The 20,336-nt window shown below is 43.3% G+C and overlaps 2 protein-coding genes across 2 annotated transcripts; both read right to left on the bottom strand.

Annotated features, from left to right (window-relative positions):
• Positions 1-194: 194 nt before the first annotated feature.
• Positions 195-5,699, bottom strand: itm2ca (integral membrane protein 2Ca). Its single transcript, XM_069147496.1, has 6 exons — positions 5,455-5,699; positions 3,673-3,816; positions 3,327-3,515; positions 2,724-2,834; positions 1,582-1,732; positions 195-1,378 (listed from the first exon to the last, which is right to left on the bottom strand). The coding sequence occupies exons 1-6, from the start codon at positions 5,545-5,547 to the stop codon at positions 1,287-1,289; spliced, it is 780 nt and encodes a 259-aa protein (XP_069003597.1). The 5' UTR covers positions 5,548-5,699; the 3' UTR covers positions 195-1,286.
• A 1,384-nt stretch (positions 5,700-7,083) lies between these two features.
• cab39 (calcium binding protein 39) lies at positions 7,084-20,007 on the bottom strand. The gene is made up of 9 exons (XM_069147495.1): positions 19,753-20,007; positions 16,917-17,072; positions 16,571-16,735; positions 15,051-15,169; positions 13,139-13,307; positions 11,531-11,590; positions 10,782-10,847; positions 10,074-10,217; positions 7,084-9,331 (listed from the first exon to the last, which is right to left on the bottom strand). The coding sequence occupies exons 2-9, from the start codon at positions 17,028-17,030 to the stop codon at positions 9,143-9,145; spliced, it is 1,026 nt and encodes a 341-aa protein (XP_069003596.1). The 5' UTR covers positions 17,031-17,072; positions 19,753-20,007; the 3' UTR covers positions 7,084-9,142.
• Positions 20,008-20,336: the final 329 nt, after the last annotated feature.

Here is a 20,336-nt window from a genome sequence, read left to right as displayed (position 1 = left end):
TCATGTAGCTGCAAGCACATTTTTCATGGAAATATTTACAATAATCCAAACCTTAATCACATAATGTCATTTACAGCAACTTGTTTGTTGCTCCCAGGTCTAAACATTACATTATAAAAAAAGTTTAACTTCATCTATAAAACATGTCAGCTGCAGCATAATGATCCAGAAGTGAACCATCAACACATACCCGATTCATTTTTACTACTTTATTCAGACAGATTTCATTGGCAGACAAAATATACAGATCAAAGTTGGCCTTGTTTTGCTAACATATCATAGAATATGCTCCCTTTTATTTGTTTTGACTTTAGTCCCGTCTCTGACTGGACTAAGGCTTTAACGTTGTTTTACAAAACATTCTAAGAGTGCCTTTTTTCTCTTATAGATAAACACATGCAAGGAAAACAAAGATTATTGTAAAATGATTCAAAAAAGCAGTAAGGGAAAAAAACAAAACAGCACGTGAAAATAGAAATGATAAAACGAGAGCATCGAAAAGATATATGGATCTTCACATTTCAGTGGTGAAATATATATATATTTTTAAAAAAATACATATATATACACATATATATATGTATTTTTTTTTTTTTTTTTTTTTTAAATGTATGCCCAAAGCAGCCTCGTCTAAGTTCTACTGGTGCTTTGTAACCAGGTGAAAGGCAGAAAGGGGAGCAAGGAAGCGACAGGCAAGCAAGAGGATAAAGATGCAAGCAAGCAACTAGTCATCAGCAGTTACATGTTTACATTACAGAGAACATTAGAAAAAAAAAATAACTGAAATCTGTGGATAGTGTTCGCTCAGGAAAGCAAGACGTCATGCTTTGCACAGATGACTGTGAGGAGAACTAAGAGACACAAAGTTATCTTGAGGGCACCAGGGAAAAAAAAAAAAAAAAAAAAAAACACAAAGTGGAGTCACCTTGACAACACATGGGGAGACAGTTATCTCCCTGACAACAGCAACCATTATACAAATCCCCACAGTGAAAGAGGAGAGGTCTTGAAAGGATCATTTATTATTGGCTTAAGGACTTTGCTACATGGAAAATCCTGTGATAGAACCAACAGCTTCGTCTTGCATCACACATCAGGGTAAATATTACCTGTGGGAAATAGAAAACAGAAAAACAGCCAGGTAATGAAATACAAAATAAATCTTTTACAAAAGGACATGAAACCAAAATCACAAGTAAAGTGCAACTCAGACGTAATCGGATCCACAGGAGGGTGCTACAGTGTAAAGGAGATGTGCCTTTGAGCGGTCGGGACGGCGGTCGTGTTCACGCTTCATCGCAGATAACCGTGTCCACTACAAATGTATTCTCAAAGTGGCGGATGTGGTGGCAGTCCTTCGTCTCACGCTTGTTGATGCCTGTGAGGGAAACGGGGTGAGACACAGAGAAGAGGGGGGGGGGGGGGGATCGCTTTGTTTGGTGCGTGCTGAACTTGAAAACGACATCGCAGTTTAAACAATAAAGCTCCTTCTATCCCCGAAACAAAAAACGAACACGGTGCCACCACCCGTCAGCTCTGAGAGATGTTTCCGTCGACGCTTTAAATCAGCCGGCAACTTACGTCTGCGGGTGACGCGGCGGTTCAGGCGGTACGTGTCCTTCCCGTTGCACAGGCGGTAGATGAAAGGTCCCAGCTGACGCATGTTGTGCACTTTGCCAGTCACCACCATCTCTTCGTGGATGATGTAGGTCTGAGGCAAGTACGTTCCCTTCTGCGAGGTAGAAAGACACAAAAAAAAACAACGAGCTCACCGGGACGTGTTATTTTTCAGCGGGGATAGAAGAAGGGCTGCCGGTCACTCAGCATCTTCACACGCAAACACGTTGACGCGTGGTCACACCGGCGGTAAAGACGAGACACTGCTGCAAAATGAACTCTTCAATGGAAATGTTGCAAATCAGCGGATTTGTTCTGGCGAGTGTAAAGTAAATCTGTGCGTATTTTTTTTTTTTTCAATCGACTTCAACCTTGATGAAATTTGACACGATACGCCCCATCGACCAACGGCAGACCGTCGGGAATAAATGGGAAACGCAGCTTTGTTAGCACGTTAGCTTGGTCCCTTCTGGCGCCGCGGAGACGTACTTTAGACCCAGTTCTGAGGCTGAAGTCTGCGGTGTATACCCAAATCTTATGAATAAACCGAGGGATTGGGTTTTTTTTTTCTTCCCGTTAGTGACCAAGCTGTAGAGCAGCCAAGCGGCAACATCCGGGAGTGAAACATTAAACCAACACAGAAGTGCCAAAAACTGCGGTTCTTTAAATGGTCACTAATTTTTGGATTAGCCGGAGTAAGGCTGAGATAGGCTCGGACAAAATGGCACGGGCCAGAGCCACCTGACACTGAGCTTCAAAACGGTTTTTCAGGACATACATGGGTGACGTCACAGTGGCCATGTCCCTTTTTTTAATATACAGTCTATTGAAACGGCAAGCTACTGGGTTTCTCCCCCTAATTCAATAAATTGTACATGTTGCTGTGCTTCTTTCTGTTGTGACTCGGTCTTCATTCTTAAGACTAGTGCTCAGGTTTGTTTTGTTCCCCTCGTTATACTAACTGCATATATTAGCAAGTCAAACGCGAACATCTGAACCAGTTCACAGCATTTGGTAACAGCGAAAGTTTAAAGCAAAGTCGCTGCTTCAGGAGGGGTTCTTGAATAAATGGAGCCCGTGAAGACACTAGGTTGGAGCCGTGTTACCTTCACGTTGATGAGAAGCTCCCAGAGGTTGCGCGGCGGCATCACAATGGTGGTGTTGAGCTCAATGACGTAGCACTTGTCCAGAGCAATGTCATGGTAGGCGGTTAGTCCCTGGGAAATAAAGCAGCGAAATGTTTAACTCAAAGCGAGTGGTTAGTTGTTGTTGTTGTTGTTTTTTGAGTGTGTGCAAATGTTTCAATTGTCATTGTTTGCTATGAGTTGCAGCCAGCAGGGCTGTAAGAGATGGCCAGGTGGTCTGTGCACCATTTTGGTGTCGACCAACAGAACACGGTAGCATGCTCGCCGTTTGCAACGAGTATAGTTCAGACATTTTCAACACCAATAACTTGACTTTGATACCAGTACCTTTTTTTTTTCAATACCAATTTTATAAAAATACATTTTAAGAAAAATAAAATGACATCACACATCCTGCAGTTTAGAGGGGGGGAGAGTGTAACCCTTGTTTTTTGATTTGGTGCCATGTAGGCTGAATTTAAATTGGAGTTATTTGTTGTAAGGATTTAACCGTGTATTGCATTTTGTGTTCCGTCTTCAACCTGTACATGGAGAAGCTGCGCGTTTGTCTCCGCGTGTGCTCACCCTGTGGAAGTCGTGGATGATATCAGCGGGGTCGCTGCCTCCAAAGTGAGGTACGGGCACAGTGATCTTCTCATAGTTGTCGGCCAAGTAGATGCCAACATTTTCCTCCAGCTCCTGGCGCCCACGCAGCGGAGCGTACACCGAGTCTTCATAGAGCACCCTGCAGTGGAACAGGTTCTCCTCTGGGATCTGCACACACACATCAACACTCGGTTAAAAACACCAGTTCAGCAACAAGTCTGCAGCAAAAAAAACATCCTTTTGACGCAGCAATGATTGGAGTAGAACAAAGTAACGATGCGTCTTTAAAGCGGAGACACACTGTACAGTATAATAAAGGGCTTACATGAGGTATAAAGTAGTAGCGGTAGACGTAAATGGAGGCCAGGACCAGACCAGCCATGAAGACTACCAGGCCGAACGTCAGGCAGCAGAGGCCGTTGAGGGGAGACTTCTTGGGGCGCAGCGGCAGGACCAGCTCCTCCTCATCCTGGAAAACACGCACGCACGTATTAATTCAGAAAAAGGGAACAGAAAAGCATTTCCTGGCAGCTTCAATCCAGCTTACTCATCGTCCCGGTGACGAGCGGCTGAAAATGATCCGAATTCTGCTAAAATAGCAGCTCACATAAAAGGGCTACATTTCCCAGCAGGATTTAGCAGCGCCGAGTCTGGCTGGAGGAAGAGATGACGGACAAGCCTGGTAATGAAAACTTGACTGAGATGATGAGTAATCTTTCCAGACGCCTCCGGTCTCGCAGCCCATCTGTCGGCGTCACACGCGCAACCCGTGTTGGCAGGGTGGCACTACACATAGATAGTATCTGCTCAGCATGTGCTGCCATTTACAATAATAATGACCAGCGGAGAAGTGGCTCTGCGCGTTCTGTGGCTCGACCGCTGAGTGATTCCAGGCAGGTAAAAATGATCTCGTGAAAAGCCGGCTCTGTGAAAACAAACAACAAAAGGATGCAATCCATAGCTGTGAAAAATTTACATTTGTGTGCCGGGGAAATGGCTTTTAGGAGGAAACGTCAAGGAAAATTGATGACGACCCTGTGTGGACATGTCACAAAAAAAAAAAAACAACAACCTTGAAAGCAGGGCTTTTGTTTTATAATATTACCGGAGTGCTGAAAATCAGCAGTGTCTGTGCTATCTAAGCAGAACTTCATGTTTCATGCTGTTCTTTGTGGCAGCGTTCGGTGACAGAGGGCGCATAAGGACAAGGAGACGACCGTGTACGTACACACACACACACACACACACACACACACACACACACACACACACACACACACACACGAGCTCTTTGTGTTCTTCCATCCCACTGAGAGATAGAGGCTCTTTCACACCATCTGAGAGCATGACACCCCATGAGGCCTGTCCGTCTCCTGCTCAGTACATTGGGACGAACACACTTCAAAGTCACACACAAGCAACTGCAGCTTTGTGCAATATTCACTTCACACGGCAGCCTGGTGTCCCGTCTTTATTCCACCGTGGCTCGTCGTCATCGTGGCTCTGCCATGCATCTTCTATAAAAGGGCGACGTCGGGATGCTGCCACGGCAAAGTTCAGGACTTCACCGCTCTCGCCTCCTTTTAGAGCCGTGACAAATAATCTTGCATGCGCTGCCTGCAAACCACAGATGGGTATCTGCCATTTTGCCAGCCAAAGCTCTGCATTTCTTGCATTCTACCTTTATGAAAGCTGGAGGTTTCAAACTGGCACTGAAGGGAAAAAAATCAGCAGAGGCCATATCACTAATAACAACGACCTCAGATTGCTTCTCATTTTTAAAATGCATGGTTATCCACGGTGCAGTCCTGGACAAACAGAATGCTTTGGCACATTCTAGAAACTTGCATCAAGCCTGCAACGAGCGCACTGGCGCAGAGGAAACCATCACAGCAATGACATGTTTGGTTTCCAACCAAATGGCGAAGGGTGCTGTCAAAACCCCCCCACCCCCCCTGGTGTTCAAGAGCGCGCAGGTGCAGGCTGCCCGGCGGAGCGAGCCGGCTGGAGAGCCTGGACACAGCAGGCATCGCCTTACGTAAGTACCGTTTTCACACAACGGTGTTTGCAAAGCATGATAAATAAGAGGAAGCGACGCGTTACCCACCAGCGGATGAGGAATGAGAATTTCGGTCTTGTCGCCATCGCTCTCCTTTTCCACTTTCTGTCCCGTGACAGACTGGAAACTGATCTTCACCATGGTGCGCAGGTCGTCTGTCTGCTGCAGGTGTTTCACTCTTCGTCTGCCAGCGGAAGCCTTTCTCAAACAAATCCTCTCTACTCGTCGACGGGCCGCCCTGTTGTCTGCTCCCACCGCTGGGCTGCTGGGCTGTTTTTGTCTCTATCCACCGGAAGTGTGATGTTTTAGATTTTTTTTTTTTTTTTTTTTTTTTTTTTTGGTGTGTTGGCCCTTAAAGGACCAGTCCGCTGATTTCTGTCTAGTAGACCCTATTAAAACAAAACAAAAACAAAAACAAAATGATTGATATTCACCGTTTCTGCATGCTGGTCATTCAACCACTTAATTATTCTAATAAAGCTGCTTCTATCAGCTATACGAGAACCAAACTGTTTAAACTACTACTGTAGAAACATGGAAGAGGACCTGTCCGATGCAGATATGACAGAGCCATCAGCTGTCTAATTTTATCAGACAATATTGGTCTATTACAGATGTATCAGCGTATATGTTGGTCAATATGTCCTATGATTTTTTTGTTTTGTTTTTTAAATCCAGGAAATGCTTGGACTAAATTGGAAATTGTTTGTTTTTTTATATATAGTTGTTTATATTTACCAAATTCCCAGTGAAGTTTGCTGTTTTAGTGCACTGATGTCAGTGAGGACAATAAACTGTCAAATATCCTGCCTCCATTAGGCTACATATCTTTGTTTCAAGTCTTATATAAAAGCTTATCTATTAATTGAAGCTAAAAAAAAATAATTCAAACATATGAGTCCATTGCTCAAGCATTTATGGGAAACTCAATAGTGGAGTTACTACAGTATGAGTGTATGATGGATGTAAATGAAGAATGTAACGATGCTATTTCATGATCGAAAATCTTAATATGTCAATAATTACATGTAAAAGAAAAATCGAGTTATTTTTGTTTTGGCAGAGTTGAGCTTCCATACATTTAGCAATAACAGGCCTTTTACAATATCCTGAATGTTTTGCTTTGTTTTAACATGATCTTTCCATTGAAATGATTACAGCCGCTGTATTAAAATTAAAATAGGGCGAAGCAGTGTTGGAATATAAATCAGTGCATTTAGTGCTTTGCTTTGTATTCACATTATATTTAGTACTCCGCTACAAGGCTAAAGGGTTTATTGTACTTTACTCTAAAGTTACTTACTTTACAGATTCATATATTTCATACAAAACATAAACTGAGATTTTTGTAGAACAAAGGGATTTTCTAAAATGCTGGTTAGTTCCAGCTTGATAAGATAAAACATCAATTTGATCAAATTCTAAATATTAATTTATTATGTTGTTGTTGGTAAATAGCTATTCTACATGCTTTTCCAATTTTGACTGTTAAGTACCTATATTTTAGGTTATGAATGCATTGCTTTTCTTACAATAGTATTTTTACATTATGATATTGCTGTTTGCTGGAGTAGGCTCTACTTTATATACCAAGATGATGTACAAACGCCGTTGTTGACACACATCTGAGATGAGTTGTGATTTTGGTGCGCAGGAAGAAAATGACCGACAGCAGTGTTTTATTCCAAATGTTGTTTTTTTTCTTTATTTCGAATGTAGGGCCCAGGCCTTTGACACTTCTGAAAGCACCCACACGCTCTATGCTGGAACTGAAGTCAGCGTACAGCCAGGAGTTCAATTTGACATTTCAATGTTGTTAAGTACTCAGAAATAAGAAACAATTCCAGTACAACATCTTTAGTACAGCATCATGCACAGCCAGTGGAGCAACATGCTTGTTCAATGCGCATGGAGGAACGGTGGGCTCTTGAGTAGCGCTGTTGTCTGCACTGAACATCCGCCCGTTTGAATGTTTATGTCCCATTAATCTGCCGTTCACTGCAAATGAGGAGAATCTGTGGTTTCATCAGTTTTGGATGAGGCGATCCAACATGCCCAAAGTACTCTGCTACCCACAATGCTTTACACTCATCATTGTACTGGAATTATAAACCCTCTGAAGTGAAAGGCTCGAATGAGAGGACGAGTGGGGAAGTAAGAATGACAAAATGATGCGGCGAGCTGCTCGGGTCGTAACGAGGTCACCCCTGAAGCACTCACTGTGGGGCCACACAGCACTCCCAGGCCACACGCCAAATGGTGAGAAAAGAGGTGGGGAAAATAAAACAAGTTAATGAAGGATCGGGGGATATCCTCACCGCCCTCGACTCTGGTTGGGTAACGCTGATCGTCCTGCACCTCACCAAGTGCACAAACACGCAGGCTTTAATGTTTCAGTTAACGCTCCGCTGTTCCCTTCCCTCCCCTTCGGCACTGCTCACACCCCTGCGCGTTTGCAGCAGTCTGAGAGATACTCAAAATGTAAATGGAGAATTAAAAAGAGGATTAACAGATCCAGAGCTAATACCGTGACATTCCTCCGCTGTACAAATTGTTAATATCCTATAGGTTAGCTAAATGTGAGCTGGCCCTTTAAGTTATGTACAAAGAAACCCACCAGCAACCATTTCAGCAGTAAAATGAAATGCAAAAACAATGTCACTTAATTTGTTTTGTATTTTTGTGGTTTAGAAAGTAATTTGATTACAATTAACCAAAAACATCATGTTTAAGGTAATATATATATAATATATATTCATATGTCAAGGTTAAACAAAAATCTACAAAGCAAAAAAAAAGAAAAAAAGAAAAGGCATTATGTACACGTTCACCCTGTCCCAAAACACAAGAAAAAGACCCATTTCTCGGGCCTTACCGAATTCACACCTCGCATCGCTCCCTCCTTTCTCCATGTGCTTCGAGTGCCGTGTCGTAACAAAGCACACGGGAGGTAAATGGTTCTGTGTGATGGCATCTGAGAGCTCGTCCCTGGTAAAAACATGAACCACTGTTGCTTTTGTCGGATGAAGGCATAGATAGCGAACTGAAGCGGTTGCTCATGATGTGCATGAATCTTCCAAGTCTGCGGCACTGAACGGGTGCCTGGGCTGAGCTGAGCTGAGCTGAGCTGAGCTGAGCTGAGCCATCGCAGAGCCGGCGTCGGGTACAGCCGTGGATCTGTCACACTTTCAAGGCATGCAGCAAACACACCAATGTTCAACTTGCCTGTACCATTTCAGTCACAAGGTTTTTGCTGACATTCTTGCAGCATGTATGTACGCATGTTTGGGGTTTTTCTGATGTGATACATGTGTGTAAACGTGTCTACTTTTGATGCTTTTTGTGTGTGTGTGTGTGTGTGTGTGTGTGTGTGAGGATGTCTGCCTTACTTTAAATGCACAGACATTTTCCGTCACTATGTTTGATGGACTGTTGCGTCATTATAATATACCTTAAATGTCTCAATGTGCAAGAAAGCAGCAGCAACTATTATTTTCTCTTATTTCTTTTGAAGGAAAAAGACTGAAAAAAGAAAACAAAATATCAAATGTTCTGAGGAGCAGAGGAGCAGGCAACTTCCTGATGAGTTGATATGGTTACGTTTGCTTTTTGTTTCCTCAATTTTTTGTTCAGAAACCAGAACAGCTGCTGCCGATGGGTCCGTTAAGCAGACGTGGTCCGGATGTGGTCCAGACGTGGTCCTGGTGGCTCCTCCCTGCACCTCTGCCCTCTTTTCTCAGGCCTCTTGTGGGGCAGGCCTCTTCAGGTCCTTGATCTGTTTGATCAGGTAAGTCTTTTCGTCGTTGAACTGTTCGTCCTCTGTTCTGTCGTTCTGGAACTTGCTGAGAAACTCGATGAGTTTGGTCTGGTTCTTCAGCAGGATGTCCAGGATGGGCTGCGTCTTGTTGGGGTTGGCCACAAACACCTGGCAGGGAGAGGACAAGAATGTGTATATGTGCAGATGTTGACCACATCTTTGATACAACTACAAGAACATGTGTTCAACTCGGCTTTGGTTTTCTGTAGTTCAACAGTGGTTTTTTTTAACTGAAGCTGAATCCTATTTGAATCTTATTACTTTTCTTTTTAAATCTTTTAAAGCAGTTTGTTGGTTAAATTTGCAAACATTGCAAAAGATGCGTGTTTATATAGAATTATTATATCATCATCGGCCTTAAAAGCGAAGCATCAGTCTGGCTCTGATATGTAAACAAAATACTTGTCCTTCTCCGTCATGAGTGCCCTCCCACAGCATTTTAAAGTACTTTGAAGCAGTTAAGGTACTTCACATTGGGTTTTTTTCCTTTCTATTTCCCTTTACTGGTGCCTCTAATGTCCAAGAGGGAGGCTGGATAATTAGAAAAGAGTGAAAGAGTGAATGAGGGTAATAAACCCGCTTCTTTTACCAACTTGGGACTGGATCCAAAATGAAACCGGCTATCAGAACCTTGTTATTGACCAACATGGGAAAAAATAATAAAGTTGAAAGTCTAGTAAAGTAAATACAGGAGCATGAACTCAGCATTTCTTGTGGCTGTACTATGCTTATGCATGTGGATGTCTCAGCACCTCAGAGAGCAGTTGTCTTATCCTCCCTTTGACTTTCAGCACTTTCTTTTGTTAGAAACACCAAATGGACACAAACCTTCAAATATCTTTAACTTTACCTTAAAAACATGGAAAGCCTCAAACTGGATGTTGCGGCTCTTGTCCCGTAGCAGATTCATCATTAGTTTGAGATTCTCTGGCTTGCTGATGTATTTCGTCATTATGGTGAAATTGTGCCGGTCGAGAAGCAACTCCCCCAATAACTACACAGTTTCAGAGACAGAGAGGAATAAAGATTCATTTCAATAACATAGTTTGAGTCGACAGAGTGTCCCAGTTCATGATTTCCTTTAATGAATGTGATGCAGAATTAGACCCTAAAACTGAATTTGTGTTTCTTAAACGACTATAATTGAATAGATAGAAGTGTTTAACTGTTGAAGTGTTCAATGCAATAATACAAATATATGAAAATAATAATCATAAGGTCATTCAAATATCTGTGGCTCAACGGTGATATCAGGTAATAATTTGGATTACAGATTGTGGCTGCAGAAATAAATGACTTAATATTCATAGTGAAGTCAAATTAGGGTCTAAATGTAAAGTGAAATCATGAAGCATGTGAAGAAAACACGAGATATTAAGAGGTTTTAAAATACTTTTTTATGGTCCCACCACGAGATGGCAGTCTAGACACGGTGATGGGGACGGAGGGATTCAGAGAAACCCAACACTCGTGACTAGACCCCGTCTGTAAATAGCTCTCTGAACTGACTTGCACCACTAAATATGACCTGTTTACTGCCTCAGCCGGGAGTCCTTACCTTCAGGGACTGCCTTTTAGTCACGTAGTTTTCTGAGTGGAGCAGCTTCTCGTATTCAATAAAGAACTAGGGTGAGAGAGAAAGAGCGAGTGAGTGAGGTTGCGTGTGTGTGTGTGTGTGTGTGTGTGTGTGTGTGTGTGTGTGTGTGTGTGTGTGTGTGTGTGCGTGCGTGCGTGCGTGCGCGCGTGTGTTTCTACATGAGTCTAGTAGCGTTTTATTTCACAATCGCATTTGTGTCTTGTATGAAAACAGAGTGACAGGAAAATGGGAGATTTCCCCATCGGAGACTGACAACTGCTTTGTGTCCTCAGTCTGTAAATGATGTCCTAAATGGCTGGTGTGATGTTGGTAGGAAAGACACCGCCAATCTGGCTGTTCAGCATGTTGCCACTGAGAGCTTTAATTGGCATGTCAAAAGAAAATGTTTCTGTTCATCTCAAGTTGTGAGTTATAGAAATGTAAAACGTGTTGAATACTAATAAATTGCCTAAGGTGTACAAACACGGTATATACGGCAAATATTAGTATATATACACAGGAATTAATGAATTTGTTGTTCAATTCATTTACTTTACTATGAACTATAAATGAAAAAAAAGGTAAATGAATACATCTTTCAGCTGCCAATCAATGGTCAGTAGTAAAGAGACATGGCTGCATTTAACACGCATTATAAAGCTCGTCTGTCTCACTGTGGGTGAATCCACTCTCTATGAATTATGAGTGGGTTTGGTTGAGTGAGGACTTACTCTGTCATAATGTTGCTCCAGAAACTCTGCACTCAGTAGCTTGTGTCTCGTGAGGAGGTCCTGGAAACAGACAAAGCCCACGATGTCAATGGTTAATGCCCAGCCCGGTCCCGCTGGTCTCCTTTTACTCACTCTTTACTCGGCACAAGCACAAAGAGGCTAATCCTCAGGAATGGAATTCAACAGAACAAATACAAATCCTCAACCTAAAATTAGAAAGACAAATGTTTTTGGCAGCAGTGTGATTAGCGATAATCCTTTTCAAAGACATAAGACGTCGGGTTTATTGCTGCAACAGCAAAGTAATCTCTTTGTTGGACGGAGTAAAAACTGTAATGTCGTGAGAGAAATCTTCCCTTTAATGGCAAGACAAAAATCTGATTACTAGTATTTTAAAGAAGTGGTGTGAACATTTGTTTGCATGGCACAAGATTTACTTTTGTACAGATTCAAACACTGTAAATGGACTGCACAGTTAGTTCGACTTAAGCATTTTACAGATTTGCCCTTCTTTCATCCATGCATGGTGCCTTCCTGCCCATCAGGAGGAACACAGCTGCCCCGAAACACTGGTTCAACCCGGAGCTCCTCCGACGTCCGAGCAATCAGCACACTGCTGCTAGCGGTGTAAATGCTAACATTAAATATGAAACGTAGCATGACTTTGTGTAGCAAATATGACTTTCTGTTTTGAAAATTAAAGGCAGATTCATGAAGTTGTGCATTTAGGTCCCTAATTTACAACACAACTGTTCTTCTGTCTTTCCCGGCCGAATCTCCAAACCCGTCTTTGTTGACGTGTGCCGTCCTCCACCGGGAAAAACAACGCTACCGGTTTCATTTTGAAGTTAAGCAGTTAGCAACCGTAGAAATGACGACAGCGAGGCGTCTCATCATCAAATGACCTTCGATCTTTCCATAAAATGATGCTGATCTCTTAACGCTGCATTACGTGGTGGCGGCACATAATGTGTTCGTAACGGAAACGGTGCCAACGGAAATGAAATGAGGATCCTTTGTTGTAGAAGCAGTGACTATAAAAGGTTGATCAAATGTGAGCTTTTCCTTGTTTGCAGGAGGCCGCTGTTCACTTCCTGTTTCCAACCACAAGTCAGGGCAGGTTTTTAAGACGGTGTTTACCGTTGCCGTAACGAGGAAGGTTGCATAAAATGACAGGAAGTACTAACTTTAACGCAACATGTTTCAAGTGATCAATTTCAACCGAACCAACAGAGTATTGTTTTTGTACGTCAGCCTGACCAGGAGCAGAAGCATTAGGAAACACTCCTGTGGGTCGGATTTGTCATACGCGTAGGATGACTTGTTCAGGCCGGCACGTACTGGCTGTCTGAGCTGTTAACGTTGTTGTAATGTTATTATACAATGTAAGAAAGCCACCAACAAGCAGCAGCGAGTAGAAAATGAGGACACTCAAACGAGACGTCTTCCCAGCTCATCAGTTTGGTCATTCAGTTACTTCTGAAATGACACGTCGGGATTCCTCTGTAAAGGAGTCGCAGATGCTTCAAAGCATTACTCGCAACAATAATAAAAAATAAAATTTAAAAAAAAAAAAAAAAAAAAAGACGCCTCGAACTGACAACTCACTTTGAAAGTGGCAAATGCGTCCGAGGCGATGTCAAACGTAGACATCTCCACGTATCTGAAGAAGTCGTAGAACTGTTCCGACCACAGAGTGATTTTGGCCAGCGGTTCGTGTCTGATGCACTCCCTCAGCATGATACCGCAGTTCAGGGCGATCTCTGGAGACTCGTACCTGCACAAATACAAAGAGAAGCATTTAGCATTTTGTACACCCACACACACACACTACACACACTACACACACACACGCTACACACACTACACACACACACTACACACACTACACACACACACGCTACACACACTACACACACACACTACACACACACACACGCTCATCTCTTGACAGCAAACAGCATTTCAGAACGGATGGTTTCTTGACACAAGGATCAAGTTTACAGTATCACACACACATCAGTTGTGTTAGTCGGGTCATGAATAAAGGAAACAAACTAATTATTTAGTAAATACAGTATTTCCATAAAAACCCGTTTGTTTTTCATGACACATCTCGTGATGCTTCAAACACCCACGTCGTCTAAAGAGAAGAATCAAGTCAATAGGAGGATAACGATTTCTATCAGTGACACGAGCTGAGTGTGAGGTGCTGTGGTCGGTTATCACTCTGCCTAATCTAAATAAAACAATAGTGCTGTACCCGACTCAGCATTGTCTCAGCTGAATTTTAATGTTTAATAATAAGAGTTGACTATTCATTCTTCTTCTTTTTTTTTATATACACTCTGAGCCAATCAAAAACTCCTCCGCATGCTCTTTTGTCTCCGCATTGCAACAACTCAAACGGATGCAGGGTTCAGTGTGTGCGTGTCAATAAAAGCCCTGAACTTAAAAACAAACGAAAAAAACAACAACGCAATTGCTCAAGGGGTCTTCGGCCGATCACTCAACTCATTGAATTTTAGGGGGCAGCCCTATGACACCGTTTTATTTTTAACTTAACACCTCAATTAGCCGTAATGTAGTTAACACAGAGATTAAAAACAGACTTCAAATGTTTTTGGCTGTTGCGGGAAATCCACCAAAAATCCATCGTTGGATACTTCAGTCATCAGTCAAGAATCATGAGGAGTAGTGATCTGATGGTGTTTACAACAGTGACACAAAGGCAGTCTAGGCTCAAATACTGGTTTAACAAAAAAGGCCAAGACAAAGATCAAATCCTCTGTACCACGCACAGCAAGGGAAATCCCCATTAGTCCAATCACAACGGGACCATACGCACATTTGTAGGTTTTCTCAAAACACTTGTGTGTTACAGATTTTTAAATGCAATCTTTTAGGTTTTACTGAACAAACACAAAGAACGAGAAAAAAAAACCCACTGGTTGTGTAACGTTGTGTCTGTGTGTCATAGCCCAGATGTGGCAGTCTGAGGAGTACATGTGATAAAGTTGCTGCTAGTCTGGAGCATTAAAATGTGAGGACGTGACAGCGGTGCATCCCATCTTGATGCCCTCGTCTGTGATGACTGAGGCTCACCAATGTGCTTTGTTTTTCAGGAAACAGGCATGTGAAAGAGCAGTTGTTGAAAATGACGCTGGCGCAGCCTCATACATCCTCCTCAACACACCCCGGCAGTCTTAGTCACCACTGGCTGTTGTGTTTCAGCGTTTTCCTTCTAACTGAAATAGATACATGTGTGTTTACAATTGCCTTTCCTGTTTTTGTCCCTCTTTTAACAATAGTCATAATTAAACAATTAAATGATCATTGGGACCGTGTGTGTGTATGTGTGTGTATGTATGTGTGTGTATGTGTGTGCGTCTGTCTGTCTGTGTATGTGTGTCTGTGCGTGCGTGTGTGTGTGTGTGTGTGTGTGTGTGTGTGTGTGTGTGTGTGTGTCTGTGCGTGCGTGCGTGCGTGCGTGCGTGCGTGTGTGTGTGTGTGCTCTTACCCTTTAAGCAGCATGAAGAGGATATTCTGCTGGGTGCAGAGGTACTCTACCGTGGGGGTCCGAGTGCCAATCTGACGCCTCAAGATGTTGTTGAAGATCTGAGCCACATCTTTTTTGCCCTGGTGGCAAAAGAAAAAGAAAAACATATAAACAAACATATAGGTTTAATAAAGCAGAATTTCATGCCCACATTAGATCAGCTCTGATGTGGTGTTTTTACTAAAGTTGCCATCATCTCATGACAGATTTGTAAAAACCAGCCAATTAATGTCTTAAAACACTAATGTATGCTGCAACAATAAATTCATTTGAAGTGTTTCAACGTACAGAGAGGAAAGATAGATGTTCTTTTAAGATGCACAAAATAAAGTTTCAAAGAAAGATGTCATCATATACTGACCAAAATTCAGCAGCATGCACTGAATGTGCACAGAACAGTCTCAAACGTTGAATCGCTTACAGTTTTATTTTGCTCTCTTGTGATTTGCAGTTCTTAACCCTCTGAACTCCAAGTAGAAGGATTTTTATTGGTTTTTAAACTCCTGCCACATTTGAACTCAAAGCACCAGCAAGTCCTGCACCTCTATGGAAACAGCACAATCATGGGTAGAGTCGGGATGACGCAATAATGTCTTCTGTGCAATTTAACACGGTTATAATGTCATGAATCATAAAACAAGGAAAAAGATAAGTTTTGCAATTTTTTTTTTTTAAAAAGATCGAATATGTACACACACACACACACACACACGCACGCACACACACACACACACACACACACACACACACACACACACACACACACACACGCGCACACATGTTTTTTTACAGAATCTATATCATGTAAATGATTTATGGAAAAATTTTAAATGAGACGTGTAGAATAAAGTGAATTTAAAGACATCACTATTTTAAGGTTAGATTTGGTTATTTTTCCTGATGTTAGCGTTAGTTTGAAGAAAGATAGAACGATAACTTCTGTTTTCACATTTACTGGCTGTGATCAATTTTGGCATTTTTTTTTTTTTTTTTTTTTTTTAATTATTACTAAAGAAAACATGCCTTTCAAACCCTCTAGCAGGTTTTGGGGTTCAGAGGGTTAATTAGCCTTTTTTTCTTTCCTTTTTTTTTGGACAGGGAGGGAGGATGAGCGAAGGTAAAAGAAGGAGAGATATCACACAACACAATGAGTCATGCTGTGATAGGGTGAGTCAGAGAAGCCTGCAGCAGTAGTTAGCACACAGCACCAGTCTGACATATTGCAGGGACACACCAGTTTGCCCACGTATCAACACTGGCAGGTCTGTTACGAGCAGCTCAATGTTCTCACTTCCAAAGTGTACATTTTCTAAATATATGCAGAACTTTTTGACACCGGACAGATCCTTGCTGTGTATACACAGCTAAGATAAACTAAGAACACAGCGTGTCCTCTTAGTGTTAAATGTTTACCCTTCTATTTCCTCTTCTCTCAGTCTCATTCAGGCAACATTTTTCTACTCTAAGACGAGAAGTCTCACCTCAAAGTCGATGAGCTGCAGGTCTGCTACCAGGGTGCTCAGTAAGCCACTGTTGTAGAGCTCCTGGGCGAGCTGGGCCACCGCTTCTGTCTGGGGCTCTTTTTCGTTCGTCCCATACAGGATCTCCTTCATGGCCACCAGGCTCTTTGACACCTCCTCGGTAGCCTAAACACATGATTATATGTAAGCGCAACGCAGGCACACACGTACAACAAAGCACTCATCACAGTATTTCAAGCTTCAGAAAATGCCCTCAAACTCTTCTTTACCCCAGAAACAGAGCTTGTCATGGAGTAACCTCTGAGGGGAAACATCCCACAGAGAACAAGTGTGAGATTTCCCTCACCTTCTCTGCCTTCTTGTCAGAGATGTCATGCTTCTCGAGCACTGTCATGCTGTCCTTAAGGTTCTTGACGATGTCCGCCGGCGACTTGTGGGACTTGCCAAAGGGGAAAGGCATGGCGGAGCGTTACCACGGGCAACCAGGCAACGGACTGTCCACCTGAGGAAAGAAATGGAAAATAAATCCCATGTTTGTTGACCGGGTGCGACCGGTGTGGTCATCTGGGGGAGAGCTGGTTTGAGGACAGGTTCACTCCAAGTAATGAAAAGCCCCATAAGTTCATGCTGTAAAACAATCTGCAGCAGCAGGCAGTGGAGAAAAGTCACTAAGTACAGTTTATTTACTACAACTTTCAGCTACTTCAACTCTACTTGGGTATTACCATTTGATGTTACTTTACAATCCCACTCCACTACACTTCAGAGGGAAATATTGTTCTTTCTACTCCACTACATTTATTTGACGTCTTTAGTTTAGTTTTTAGTATAGTCGGGGTCACCTTTCAGATGTCTCGGAGTTGTTAACAGCTCCATAAAACAGAGAGTTTTCCCTCTAAACGTCAGCAGGGTAGCTGATCCTGATACCAACGTGTTTGTTAAGCCCCACTGTAGAGTCCATTGCTAGCAGTTAACAGTAATATAGTTACACCAGGCACTTGCAGAAAGGTAAAGTGTGTGTTTTTATATGGTTTGAGTGACGTGTCGGCATCAGAACTTTTTTGCTTCATTGAACAGCGGTACAATATGCTGGTCATTGTCAGTAAATGATTAACCATGCAATGTTTACTATGACATAGGCCTACTTGCACCATGACATCGCCTCAGACCTTTGTATGACCCACTCCCTGTACAGTGACTAACACATTAAACACATTTTTATCAAGTGACAAATTTGAGGTTAACAAACATCTCAAAGCCCAGATGAAGTGAACCGCACGACAAGTGTACGTGTGATGCACCATATCTCACTGCTGCTCTTATTGAACTGCTGGATAACTCTTCTTTAACAAAGACCCTTATCTGCACAACTCCCTGTCCCACCCAACCACCTTACATTCACTGCAGGGTAAAAAGCCAAAGTTTCCTAACCACTCAATAAATAACCATGAGTCCAAGAAAGAAAAAAACATACCAATAAAAACATGTCCGAGTGTCATAACAATAACAATAATTTTAAACAAATATCATCATTAAGCATGCTGTACTTCACTGGTTACAGTAGTCTGCAGATCAGCACGAGTCATTCGGTGACTTAGAGGTACAAATCAAGCACCGGTCTAACAGTATGACACCGACCTGTTGTCCAGCCGGGATCCTTGTAAACTGTGCACACAAGCCCTGGAGCAGTCACACACCTCTTCCTCTTATGTATTGGCAGGGAGTCCACATTTAGAAAGAAATGCTGCGGCCAGGAATATAAACCAGGCTGCAGCCACGTCGGAGGTGCAGTCGAGATATATATATACCTATATATATATATATATACCTATATATACACATATACATTTTGAGTCATGTTTGACTGAGCTGAAATGTAAAACGGGGTTTACAGGGGACCCCAGCACCTGACTTGTTCTTGCTTGCATGTTTATTCACCTATAGAAACACCTCAACTTCACCAGGTGGACAAATCCGCCTCTCCCCCGGTTAATGCTCGTTAAACGTCTCCAGCAGGCAGCAGAACCGGCTCCCCGGTCCTGACCGGCTTCAGCGTCGGTGACGCACGTAGGGAAGGCCAACACATATGTCCGGTTCAAACCCAGCAGGTCACCGCTAACCCCACGAAAACAAGCCGCTGATAATCAGGTCCCGTGTGTGAAGCAAATGTCGGGGCCGATCAATACACGTCAGAGCTGCTGCGGCCCTCACTCCTGCACAACAAAGCCTGCAATACGGAAAGAAAGCCCCAGATCGGTGCGGACTGTCCAGGAGGAGACCAGCCAGAGGGGAGAGACCCTCCAGAGGGGAGACCCTCCAGAGGGGAGAGACCCTCCAGAGAGGAGAGACCCTCCAGAAGAAGAAACAACCCGCGTCGAGGACCCTCAAACATCCAGAGAGTCAGCTGGAGCCGCGACGAGCCCGGTCAGCTAACTCATCCACCGAGTGTCACTCAGCTTGTTTTCTGCTGAACTTAAACGTCGCTGTCTAAAATACTAAAACACTAAACGTGGGAGACGAGCACGAGTTAAAAAAAAATAAAAATAAAAAAGACACCAAACCTACAAGCTCTCCTCCGACAGCGAGCACCGCCCGTCCGTAGCTCACCGTGCCCGGGTTGTGATGGTCTGAACGGATGCTAACGACATGTTTCACTTCCCGACAACAACCAAAGTCTGACAAACACAAGACACCGAAACGCGGAGCAGCGCGTTGCGACCGAGCCTCGTTCAGTCAGACGTGTTTATTTATTTATTATTCATTTATTCCTCATTTATCAGACAGCTGACTTGTTTGCGGGCCAACGTGGCCTGTCGTATTTAAATCACGGTGCCGACACACGGCGGGCCTCGGCCGGCCTCAGTGCTTACAAACCTCTCCCCCCCCGGCTGCTCAAACCTTCATTTTAAGTAGATAAAACTGGAGCAATTAGATTTACAACAAAAAAAAATAAAAATAAATCTCCTTTAATCCCGTGATGTTGGGAACGTTAGTTAGCTACCTTAGCTTAGCGTGATCCGGGCCTGGCAGCGGCTCCTCGCTACTGAAACATGCCCGACTTCATCAAACCTCCCGCAGGCTCGGTCCACCTGAGGAGAGCCGCCCGGATATATACATATATATATATATATACATGTTTGCACATAATTAATTCACAGCGTTAAAATAAAACAGAATAATACCTCGCAAACGGTTTTTCACTTGTTCCTCCCGATTTGTCAAGAAAACAACAACAACAACAACAAAAAAAAGGCAACTCAGGTGCTCCTTGGAACAAAAACTGCTTTGTTTTCGTTGCTCGTCGCCTCCCCGTGTTCGTGCTGTTGTTAATTGTGCCGGTTCCCTCTCTGGTTCCCTCCCTGGTTCCTCCTGGTTCCTCCTGGTTCTTTCTCTGAGCCCGACCGGGAACGTGAGCAGCGCCGCGCTTTGTGACCGCAGCAGCCGCGTCGACCGCCTCCTCTGGCCGTCTGATGTCATGGCAACGGCGGAGGAGGAGGAGGGGGGGGGGCGAAGTCTGCGAGGATGGCAGTTGGCCGCCAGAGGGCGCCCTCACCCCACGGACAGACCAGTGGCTGCGCGTGTTGGGTGTTGCTTGGAGTTGTCTTATCATCATGTACAAACGTACGGAGGCACGAAACCTCAGCGTCCTACTCAAATAAACTGCAAGTATTTGAATCGAGGTTAGGGTTGCGCTAGTTTGCCACATGTCCTGCATGCAGAAGGCTTACAGAAGGTGTGGGTTGCAGCCGTACTGGCTGCCAGAAGC

Source organism: Embiotoca jacksoni, unplaced genomic scaffold (assembly GCF_022577435.1).
Source record: "Embiotoca jacksoni isolate LCO1_2020_lvr unplaced genomic scaffold, fEmbJac1.0.p SCAF_14, whole genome shotgun sequence".
Lineage (NCBI taxonomy): Eukaryota > Metazoa > Chordata > Actinopteri > Embiotocidae > Embiotoca > Embiotoca jacksoni.
The sequence above is the reverse complement of the archived record's forward strand: the minus strand, read 5'-3'. Positions and strand labels throughout refer to the sequence as shown.

Coding starts and splice junctions, on each gene's coding strand:
- itm2ca (XM_069147496.1), bottom strand. CDS start 5,547: ATGGTGAAGATCAGTTTCCAGTCTGTCACGGGACAGAAAGTGGAAAAG. Junction 2,835..3,326: donor TCATCCACGACTTCCACAGG/GTGAGCACACGC, acceptor TTTATTTCCCAG/GGACTAACCGCCTACCATGA. Junction 1,733..2,723: donor AGCTTCTCATCAACGTGAAG/GTAACACGGCTC, acceptor TCTACCTCGCAG/AAGGGAACGTACTTGCCTCA.
- cab39 (XM_069147495.1), bottom strand. CDS start 17,030: ATGCCTTTCCCCTTTGGCAAGTCCCACAAGTCGCCGGCGGACATCGTC. Junction 15,170..16,570: donor TGCAGCTCATCGACTTTGAG/GTGAGACTTCTC, acceptor TTTTGCCACCAG/GGCAAAAAAGATGTGGCTCA. Junction 10,218..10,781: donor CTAAAAGGCAGTCCCTGAAG/GTAAGGACTCCC, acceptor GAAACTGTGTAG/TTATTGGGGGAGTTGCTTCT.